The 11,578-nt window shown below is 43.9% G+C and overlaps 1 protein-coding gene across 1 annotated transcript; it reads right to left on the reverse strand.

Annotated features, from left to right (window-relative positions):
* Window positions 1-252: 252 nt before the first annotated feature.
* On the reverse strand, window positions 253-7,387 carry IL36B (interleukin 36 beta). Its single transcript, XM_081587411.1, has 4 exons — window positions 7,300-7,387; window positions 6,669-6,776; window positions 2,900-3,039; window positions 253-1,194 (listed from the first exon to the last, which is right to left on the reverse strand). Exons 1-4 carry the CDS (start codon window positions 7,313-7,315, stop codon window positions 982-984), a joined length of 477 nt encoding a protein of 158 aa, XP_081443537.1. The 5' UTR covers window positions 7,316-7,387; the 3' UTR covers window positions 253-981.
* Window positions 7,388-11,578: the final 4,191 nt, after the last annotated feature.

The following is an 11,578-nucleotide window of genomic DNA, read 5'->3' on the forward strand; positions in this document are numbered from 1 at the left end:
ATCCTCACAAAATGGACAACTGGTTTAAAAGTATCAGAATAAACTGGGGATTGAATGTCCCCCTAAAAGTCTAGGAAACAGGAATAATAACAAGAAAATGTCATAGCTGATGCTTGAAAAAAGTGTAAACTGCTATCAGTGATTCTTTGAAATACAGATTGATTTACATCCACTATGGTTAACAATCAATCTTAACCAAATTGTATACTGTGTGTCAAATTATTAACTAATGATACTATGAGTTCATCATGATTATCAAGACTTGTGATATTTTTATTTTACATTCACCTTACCCTTTAGATTCATCTTTTGGAGTGCATGTTACAATATTTATAATAAGCATGCATAGAATTATTAATATCATTTATTGATAGGGTTATATGTTTGGAAGTCACATTTCCAGTCTATGGGTTGGCAGAATGAATAGCAAGAGAGGTTGCAAGAAGGATTTGGGAGTGGACTTAACTGGACTTGGTAACTAGGATGAGGGGACAAGATCAAGAAAGAATAAAAAGTGACTCAGGTTTTCACACTGGAATGACGTGCAAGTGGGGGACATGGTGTATCTAGAAATCATCTAGAGATTATCTAGAGGGTGGGCTTCCCTGGTGGTTCAGGAAATCTGCCTGCCAGTACGGGATATGTGGGTTCGATCCCTGGCTCAGGAAGATCCCCTAGAGAAGGAAATGGCAACCCATTCCAATATTTTGCCTGGGAAATCCCACAGACAGAAGAGCCTGGCAGGCTATAGTCCATGGGGTCACAAAAGAGTCGGACACAACTTAGTGGCTAAACAACAGCAACAAATCTAGAGGGTATCTAGAAGAGGAGGGGGTTTTGAGGTGATGAGAATGAGGTAGGCTATGGATGGGCATCCATGTATGGTGGTCTCTTAAGATGACCTGTTGTGTTTTCAAACAGAAGAACCTCTGACTGCTTGATCCTCTAAACTGGATTCAGCCACCCAGAGCCCAGACTGATTTAGAGTCCAGCCTCTAAGTAGTAATTTGTGCTTTGGGCTGTGCCCCTCTCCTTGGTGAGGGTAACAGGCTGCCCTGCCTCAGAGGAGGTCGCGATGAACCAGCCAGGGTAGGAGACAGACTGAAAGACCACGGTAGAGCCTTCATCATTGCGGTAAAAGAGGAAGCACTTCTCTCCTTTTGGCTTACTGTAGAGATTCATGATATCTTCTTCCTGAGGGTACGAAAAAGGCTGGTTAGAGAGGATTTTTGGCGGGAGGGAGCTAAACTAACTCAGCCCTGGCACTGTCCCCTTTCCCCAAAGAGAGGGACAGCGATAAGGGACACAGGCAGATGATAGGGGGATGCCAGCTCTCAAAACAGGCAATCCACTGGTTCCCAGTACTTGGCCCCACCCTAGAATCCCATCACAAGAGGTGCTTCTGATTCCTTGAACCAGAACTGCCTTCCTGAGAACAGAGGGAGTTGTAAACTCTTCCATGGATACACTCATCGAATGGTTCAGGCCAGTTTCATGAGGTTCCCCACCTCCAAGTGGATTTATACATTACAGCTTCCATCAGAAGCAGAGGATTGGCTTCATCACTACATATCTGACTTTCAGAATGGGGACCATAAGCGTGTCATCCACCAAATCTGACTAACAATCTCCCTTCTGGTCTCCACTGCCATGCAGTAGCTTTACTTAAGAGGAAGCATCCCAGAGCCTTGGAAGATCTCTGGGAGGTGGTTAAAGAGGACTGAGAATGGCCATTCTGAAACATTTTCATGGATGTTTTCTCTGGCTTGCAGGGTAAGCTCTTTCAGTAAAATGAGCCTTACACCTTCCAAAGGTCCCTTGTGTTGACTTGGGAATCAGGTCAGCTTTCCTTCTTTACAGTGAATATCCAGGATTGCAAGCCTGTTTCTTTCTGGCTTATTTTCTTCTTTCTTTTTTATTTTCTAAATTATGAAAGGATGATAACATATTTACAGGAGACTTGGAAAATACAGAACAAAGTTACATATCATTCCACTATAGGTTACAATTATTTTTCAGTTCAGTTCAGTTGCTCAGTCATGTCTGACTCTTTGTGACCCCATGAACTACAGCACACCACACCTCCCTGTCCATCACCATCTCCCGGAGTCTACCCAAACTCATGTCCATTGAGTCGGTGATGCCATCCAACCATCTCATTCTCTGTTGTCCCCTTCTCCTCCTGCCCTCAATCTTTCCCAGCATCAGGGTCTTTTCAAATGAGTCAGCTCTTCGCATGAGGTGGCCAAAGTATTGGAGTTTCAGTTTCAACATCAGTCCTTCCAATGAATACCCAGGACTGATCTCCTTTAGGATGGACTGGTTGGATCTCCTTGCAGTCCAAGGGACTCTTTAAGAGTCTTCTCTAACACCACAGTTCAAAAGCATCAATTCTTGAGCACTCAGCTTTCTTCATAGTCCAACTCTCACATCCATACATGACTACTGGAAAAACCATAGCCTTGACTAGATGGACCTTTGTTGACAAAGTAATGTCTCTGCTTTTTAATATTAAATTAAGATTTTTGGTTGGAATTTCAATATCAAACTCTCAAAAGTTACTAGAATGAATAGACGTAAAAATAGAAGCATATAGTATATCCAAAAAGCACTATGAACCAATCCAACATAATTAAGATTATACAATTTTTACACAGTGGCAGGATACAAATTCTATTCAAGTTCCCATAGACTATAAACCAGGAGACCCTGGACCATCCAGGGACATAAAACTAGGTGCAAAAGTTTCATGGTCTAAAGATATTGAAATCATACAGAGTCTGTTTTTTTATTACTGTAGAATTATACAAACCTATTACTTATATTCAGTAACAGATTAGATGAAATTGAAAGTTCCTCTCATTAATGTACTTCTCCAATTAGCTACACAACCACTCACCTTAAGCTGCAAAGTAGGAGAGCCCTGGATTTCTGTACAGTAGAGACAGAGATTTTTGTCCTTGATTCCCAGGTAATGCGGAGTACCGTTTCCTTTCTTGTGGAATTCCATGTCTCTACATGCTATCAAGGAAAGAATGACTGGAAACACAGGGGAAATGGAAACAGGTGTCAGGCTCCAAGCAGTGAAAAGACCAGTCCTTCTGGTCTGACACTCACATCTGGGGGATACTGAGCAACCAGGACATGCCCCCCCCCCGAAGTCTTCTCCCATTAGCCATGTGTCAGAGACTCTTCATCAGTTGGTGGAAACCCATTTCCTTTTTCTTCCTTAATATCAGAGCCCCAGATGTCACCAGGATATATTACTTCCCCAAAATAAAAATAAATTTCCCATCACACTTACAGCTAACTTTGACTATATGCTTAAGTTTTAGCCCATGAGATAGGAGTGGAATGTTGTGTAGGATTTCTAAGAATGTTCTTCTTTAAAAGGAGTTCACTCAGTTGGGAGAAGCTTCTTCTTATTCCCTGTCTTTATACCTAGATGGTGGTGAAGGTGATCTTGAAGATGGTAAAGCAGAACCCTAGAATCCTTGGAATCTGGTGGCATCACAGAGGCACCTATGGGCCTTAGTCTGCCTTCTCAGGCTTCTTTTCCATGAGAAAGAAAGGAATTTCTACCTTATTTAATTCCTGCTGGATGGTTTAGTCACCAAGTCATGTCTGACTCTTTTGCAATCTCAGGGACTGCAGCTCGCCAGGCTCCTCTATCCATGAGATTTCCCATGCAAGAATACTGGAGTGGGTTGCCATGCCCTCTTCCAGGGGTTCTTCCTGACCTTGGGATCAAACCCACATCTCCTGCATTGGAAAGCAGATTCCTTACTACTGAGCCACCGGGGAAGCCCCTAATTAATTCCTAGTTGAGTGGATTTTCTGTCACTATCAGTATAATTTAATTCTCAACTAATTTAACAGGTGATTCCCAGGAGCCTGCATGTTCTGCATCTATCCTTCTGGGTAGGGAGAAGGGAATTTAGCCATTCAACATTCTTTATTGAGTTCTCACTCAAGGTTCTGGAGATTTAGCTGAAAACAAGAGACATTGTTATTGCCACCATGGAAAATGGAACTAAACCATGGAAACAGAGTAATGACCAGAACCACAATAAATGGCAACACCTGTTTTGGGGAAACTGACAAAGGCCTGAGACAGTAGGAGAGAGACCAAGAAAGAGGAAGCCAAAAAGCAGAGTGAAGTTCAAGCCAAGAACTTAACGCTAAGAGAAAGCCAGTAAATGAAGAAATGGGAATGTGGTGGTGGAGGGGTTCAGATGAAAAGTGTTGACAGGGAAAGGAAATGTCAAGACCCTTACATGAAAGAAGCTTGGTAAGTTCCAGGCTCCAAAAATAAGATTGGTGTGCCTGAGATCTCCTCACTGCTAACTTTCCCCTAACTTCCACCCCCAAAACACAAATACTTGGAAACAATATTCTTCAATTAATGTGGTAAGAAGGTCACTCTTGATGGTTTGTGAAGATAGGATGTGAAGCTACACAAGTGAAGTGTTGACAGGGAAAGGAAATGTCAAGACCCTTACATGAAAGAAGCTCGGTAAGTTCCAGGCTCCAAAAATAAGATTGGTGTGCCTGAGATCTCCTCACTGCTAACTTTCCCCTAACTTCCACCCCCAAAACACAAATACTTGGAAACAATATTCTTCAATTAATGTGGTAAGAAGGTCACTCTTGATGGTTTGTGAAGATAGGATGTGAAGCTACACAAGTGAAGTGGGAGGGAGGGCAGTGAGGAAGTAATACAGTGCTCCAAGTGAAAGATGATATTAACTCAGAAATAAGGCTTATTTTGCACATAGACTCATCAGTCTCTGCTGGTGGATTAAATGGAGATCAAAGAAAAGAATAAATAAGGATGCCTCCTGAATTTCTGGCTCCAGTGAACAGGGTGATGATAGTGCCACTAAAGAAGATGGGGAAGACTGGGTCCATAAACTGTTTTGAGGAGTTAGATCCACAGTTCCACTTGGAATAGATGTTGTTAGAGATGTCTGCATGGTAAGTCGCTTCAGTCGTGTCCGACTCTCTGTGACCCCATGCACTGTAGCCCACCAGGGTCCTCTGTCCCCGGGATTCTCCAGACAAGAATACTGGAGTGAGTTGCCATGCCCACCTCCAGGGGATCTTCCCAACCTAGGGATCAAACCCGCATCTCCCGCATCTCCTTCAACGACAGGCGGGTTCTTTGCCACTAGTGCCACCAGAGATGTCTGAGAGGACATCAAAAGGACATGGGTTAAAGAGACCTGTACATCAGCTCAGCAAACAGTTCAGGAAACATTCACTGAACATCCACCCTGTGATAGTTGGAATTTAAAGGCCACTAGTTACTAGCCAAAATCTGTTTTTGTTTTGTCTCTGGACACAGAGTTAGACTACATTTCCCAGCTTCCCTTGCAGTTAGCTACAAGTCATGTGACTCCATTCTAGCCAAGCGTTATTAATGGGAATGTTCCAGGCCATTTTCACGCTTGGTCACAAAGCCCTTCTATACATACTCTTCTGCTCTCTATCATCTTCTGTCAGATGGAAACAAAAAAGGACATGGGTAAAATTTTCAGGGGAGACATCTGGGTTGGAAGTATAAATGCCAGAATGAAGAGGCAACATGTCAATCCAAGAAACCAGCTCTGAGTCCCTTCAGAGTGGTGGTGTGATGGTTACAGATTGAGCTCTGAAAATTGCCAGCATTTGGGTATTTTACAGAGAAAGTGGAGTCAGAAGGGAGAGTGCCAAAGAAGAGCCAGTGAACCACATAGAACATTCTTACCAAAGGAGGGAATGGAGAGTGTTCAAGAAAGAGTAATCAATTATGCTGACTGCCACTTGAGGAACAGAAAGTGAGGACAGAGAAATGGGTCTGGTGACTGGAAAGAGAAGCTAGAGATGAGTGGGCAAAGAACAATTCAGAAGTTTTATTGTTTGTTGTAAGCATGGACAGGTGGGGAAATGGAGACAAGTTGTGTACTCTTCCATGACTATGGCTGTACATAGAACAGTATATAGATTACCACATAGGAAAATAGAACACTTGTAGAAATGAAATGTGCAAATCCAGAGGAGGTTTTTAGTATTAAGCCTGGAAATGTTCTATCAGTGCCTGTCTATCAGAGTTAGAAAGAAGACAAAGACAGAATAAGCAGGGGAAAGGGGAATGAAATCAAACATCAAAGGAACAAGCAAGAAAGGAAAAGAAGCTGATTTGGATTGACTTTTTTTTTCAGTTTTATTGAGGTATAATTGGCATGCAATGGATTGATAGGAGGAAGGAATATTCCCCTATTATTAGAAGAGAGGACTCCAAATTAGAAAAATACAGGTATGATAATGGAAAGCTGAAGCAGTTTAAATTTAAGGACAGAGGTAGCAATGGTTGAAATTTAGAAGAGAGAAATTCCAAGGAGAAGGTCAGCTGTTAATTGAATGAATAATCTCTTCTTAACTAAGGACATTTTCTTTTGGTAAGGAGAACTCCAGATCCATCACACCCTCATTTCTGCGTACAGGTCTCGTTTCCTCATACCCTTTCCAGATAGTGTGAGGGAACCATCCTGCCCTTTCCTGCCTTTCTTGAGGACACTGAAGCTGTCCCCAAGAACATGCTCCCCAAGCTCACACAACCTCGGCCTCATCCCCAGTGGAGCTGATGTCCCTTTAAGGGCAACACAGTGGCTTTGATTGTCACTCACCAGGTTTAACGTTGTCGCTAGAAGGAACTGCTATTAACGAATTTCCTTTTACGACCCACACCATCTGCTGAGAATCACGAATGTGACGGTGACTGGGACATTCTTGCGCTGCCAGAAGACAGAAAATCACAAAATACACGTGAGGTTATTGTAAACTTTAGGACTCCAATTGCAACTGGTAACAAAGGCCTTTGATTCCTAGGATTCCTAGGAGTAGATTTACTGCTCTGACAAAGAGTGGCTATTGGAAAAAGGGAAGGGAAATAGGGCAGGGGCTGGTTTGTGAACCAACACATTTGAAAGAAGCTACATGCACTCACAGTCCCAAGAGTCTTTCAAGATTCACCCTTTTTTCTAGGATTGTCAGTGATATGTCTTTTTGCTGATTGATAGTCTCTGGGTAGTAACTAAACCAAGTATATATAAATCAGTCATCAGTACATTGTTTCTTATTTACCTTCTTTATCAAAAGAAATAAGCAGTTCTAGAACTGCTTATTTATTTTGAATGAATAATCTGGACTACAAGGGTTTCTTGTACTCTAAATTACAAGACAGAAACCCCTGTACTCCATTTCTTTGGGGAGACCAGATGGAAGTATTTCCAAGCTGGTTTGTGATTCACCACTTACACATAGGGGACGCCATGTTGGCTTCAGAGCTTTCTGTGAAGAGGACGAGGTAGACCAGATGGTGGAGACGCTGTGGTCAGCAGTTAGTCTTGTAGGGAAAGAGGAAAGAAAAACACGTTATCCATTTCTCTCCCTTCCCCTGGAATTCTGTATTAAAAAACTGTCGTGAGACCCTATCTTAGATGCACATTTGAAAGTAACTATGGGAAAAGCATGTTCCAGGGCTGTAAAACCCAAGATGGAAGCTCCCATCACTGTCAGGGCTGAGTGGTCCTGGCTCTCCAGGCTTCAGCGGCCCTGGGATGCCCTGCATCCATCATATCTAGGATTGTTAGGAGATTTCAGTGCATCAGCTCAGATGCCTTCTGGTACAGCAAGTCTCTGGATTTAGAGGAAGAAAGGGTGCGTGTCTGTCTCCATTTAGCACAGCTGATAAGCCTCCAACTATCCTGACTTCAAGCTTGAACATCCTAAATAACCAGCAGCTACCCTGTCTCTCTGACTCACATCTTCCCCCACCCTTCATCCAAAGAGGCATCTCTGCACAAGGATGTCCATGGACCACGTTAGGTATTTTGACTATTAGGGGACATCTATCTCTGAGCTTCTGGTTAGGGAACCATGACAATTCCCCAAGAAGACCACAAACTCCCCACAATGAGAACCAATTGTTCACATCCCCCTCTGCCTCAGGATATGCAGTGCCTGAATCTATAGTCATCCCTAGAGAAAGAGTAAACCCACTACCAGCAGCACTCTGGAAGCAGTCTCAGTTCCTCTGACACTGTGGGTCTTGGACCAAGGCTCTCAGAGGTTCCTCAAGGCTGGACACAGAGCAGTGAAAGAAGGTTCCCCATACACAGTTTCTGAGCAGCAGGAGTTACCTTTGTCCAAAGAGATGCTCTTGTCTTAGAGCCCAATGTTAAGGCTCCACCTACACCCAAGTGCCCTGTAGAACTGACCAGGACTTCCAGGCCTTTAAATGAGTGAGGAAGGAGGGTTATTTCCTGGCTCTGGGCGTGCCCACTTTGGCAAGAAAACTGGTCCAAGACAGAGGTCCCATGAGGATTCAGTGGGTGACTGAGAGGCAACACAGGTGTGGCCAGGCTGGGGTCCTGGAGAAACCAGAGGAGGGTAAATGCCAGGAAACACCAATGAGGAAATACAAAAAAGGCCAGATGCTGAGTTAAGAAGGAGAACTTCCTTCTGGACTGCTTTGGAGGCAGAGGTGTGGCTCACTTGATTCACTGATGGTATGAGCCATGGCCTCATTCACATCCTATTTGGGGCAATCCATAGTCCTCCTTTCAGAGTTTTGCATAACCAACATTGAGAGCTCATTCTGTATCTGATAGAATTCTGTACCTGATGAATCTTTCATCTTTTAGGAGCCACTCATCTTTATTTATTATGGAAGAAATCAGTCTCTGAGAGATGGCAAAACTTACCCAAAGTCATATAGCCACTAAGAAATGTAGCTAAGTTAAAAATTAAGTCTTTCTGGGCTTCCCTGGTATCTCAGTGGTGAAGAATCCACCTGCCAATGCAGGAGACACGGGTTTGATCCTTGATCCAGTAAGATCCCATATGCTGTGAGGCAACTAAGCCCATGAACCAAGACTATTGAGCCTGTGCTCTAGAGTCCAGGAATCACAAATACTGAGCCCACATGTCACAACTGCTGAAGTCCATGCACCCTAGAGCCTGTGCTCCACAACAAAAGAAGCCACTGCAATAAGAAGCCTTTGTACTGCAACGAAGAGTAGCCCCCACTCGCTGCAACTAGAGAAAAGCCTGCACAGCAACAAAGACCCAGCACAGCCAAAAACAAATAAACAAAAAAATTATTTTTTAAAAGTCAAGCCTTTTTGTTCTTTTTTTTTTTTTTTAAATAAATTAACCACTATGTAGTGTGTTTCCTTTGGGTCATGATCTCCTGTACCCTGTGTTAACTGAGATACATAGGAAGCCTTGTGCTTGGTAGTGGGTATTAAAAACTGCACTGTGTCTAAGGAGACTCACTTAATAGGAGGAAATTGGGAGGTCTCCTGGCTTCCTATCTCTGCTTCAGGAATCAGACTCAGCCACAACATTGGTGGTGAAAGGGAACCATGACCCTTGAAACCCATATTGTTGGTTAGTCCCAGGCGGCGTTAGTGGTAAAGAACATGGGTGCCATTGCAGGAGATGCGGGAGACCCTGGTTCAATCCCTCCATCTGGAAGATCCCTTGGAGGAGGGCATGGCAACCGACTCCAGTATTCTTGCCTGGAGAATCCCAGGGACAGAGGAGCCTGGCGGGCTACAGTCCACGGGGTCGCAAAGTGTTGACACAACTTAGCAGGCAAACACGCATGCCTAAACATAAAGAAGTATTCATTCCATGCCAAGATTTACTTCCATGTTACTCACAAGCACTGATCAGGGCTCTGTTCTCTGAAACCCACCACTGACTCTCTCCCAAGGAGTATTGCAATAGTCCCTAACGAGCCTCCCTGCTTCTGTTCTTACCTCCCTCGAGTTAAACTCACAGCCAGCAGCAGTAAGCAGGATCAAAGATGTCAGTGTGGTCCTATCACTGCCCTGCTCAGAACTCTCCCACGGCTTCACGTCACACCCCAAAAGCACTCAACACAGCTCACACAAGCGCACGTAAACTTGCCCTTGCTTATAAACTTGCCCTTTCTTGTCTCTCTGCACGTCTTCTATCCCTGCCCTTCCTACCGTCCCTGCTCTGGGGTCTTGCTGATTCTATCCCCCACCCCCAATAAAGAGCGCATCTTCACAGAGAGCCTCTCCTGTTTCTCTGCAAGAATTGGGCTTTCGCAGACCTTATGGGGTCCTCCCCCTCACTTCCATGCATTTGCGGAAAAAAAAAAAAACACCAGCCTCTAAATGATGTCTTCCCTGACTGCCCTGTCTCCAACAGCCTGCTCACTCATGCTCTGATTTCTAATTCTTCTCTATTATTTTCTTTAATGTGTATGTTGCCATGACCATGGATATTTATCTGTGTATGTACATATGTATGTATATATATATATATATGTACATAGACACGTATGTATGTGTGTATTGTCCTCACCACCAAAATGCCAGCTTCGTGGGGCCAAGGAACTTGTCTGTCTTGTTAACTAGATCCTAATGTCTGAAATAGTGTCTCACCCATTTTGGGGATTAGTAAAAAATGTATTAAATAAACAAAGGAATGAGTGGAATATTCTATGAATGAGAGGAAGACTGGGAAGAGAAAGGGAGAGAGCCGCCTTGTAGGGGCATCTGTTGAGATGAGAGGCAAGTTCCTGCCCCTCTCATGGAGAAGGGTCAGGGGTTGCTCTCCTATCCCATAGCAGAAGTAGAGGATTACCCCAAGAGCACTACCCCAAGAGGATTTCTCAAACAGATAGAGGTAGAGGAGACTAGGAGCTTCACCTTCAGTTGGATGACTGATATACCTAGAGATCCTCGGGCTCACTCTGGCTCCTCAGCCAGGACAGGGTGTAGGGAGGGAGTTCTTGGGAAGCCTGATATGGGTTCCAGCCTTGAACCCAAGAGACTGTACACCCCAGTTGGTCCAAAAGCATCCAATTTATGCCCATTGTCCTAGGGTGATACTTGTTTGGGTTTTGGGGGTTTGGGGGTGTTTTGGGGGGGTATTTTTGTTTTGTTTTGGGTTTTGTTTTGTTTGTTGTTTGTTTTGTTTTGACTCTGCTGCATGGCTTGCGGGATCTTAGTTCCCCTAGACCAGGAGTCAAACCCAGGCTCTGGCAATAAAAGCGCTAACCATTGGACAACCAGGGAATTCCCCCTGTGTGATTCTTAATAGAGCTCCTTTCACTATCTTAAGAGTTCTGGCCACCTCACAGCTCTAGGGAAATTACCTACATAGGGAAAGGCAAAGGAGAAACAGGTCTACCTTTCTGTAGAAACCATGAGAAATGAAAAGCTCAGGGATTTCTGTGCTATCACCAGGAAGAAATTGAATCTCTGCCATCAACATGGCCACTCAAATGCTGAAAGGCAGAAGATATTAGGATGGGGTGAGGAGGTCAGGGCAATGTTTGCGGGGCCCAGAAATTCATCATTGTGCTTGGAAAAATCTCCATAATCTTTCTCCAAATCTTAGGATAAGTAAAATCATAATAGAAAGTTTTAAAAAAAATCACAAGATGTTATGGGTTAGAAATCACCATATTGGGCTTCCTTGGTGGCCCAGTCGATAAGAATCCACCTGCCAGTGCAGGGGACATGGGTTCAATCCCTGGTCCAGGAAGATCCCA

Source organism: Giraffa tippelskirchi, chromosome 4 (assembly GCF_054371585.1).
Source record: "Giraffa tippelskirchi isolate mGirTip1 chromosome 4, T2T-mGirTip1v1.2.pri, whole genome shotgun sequence".
Classification (NCBI taxonomy): Eukaryota; Metazoa; Chordata; class Mammalia; order Artiodactyla; family Giraffidae; genus Giraffa; species Giraffa tippelskirchi.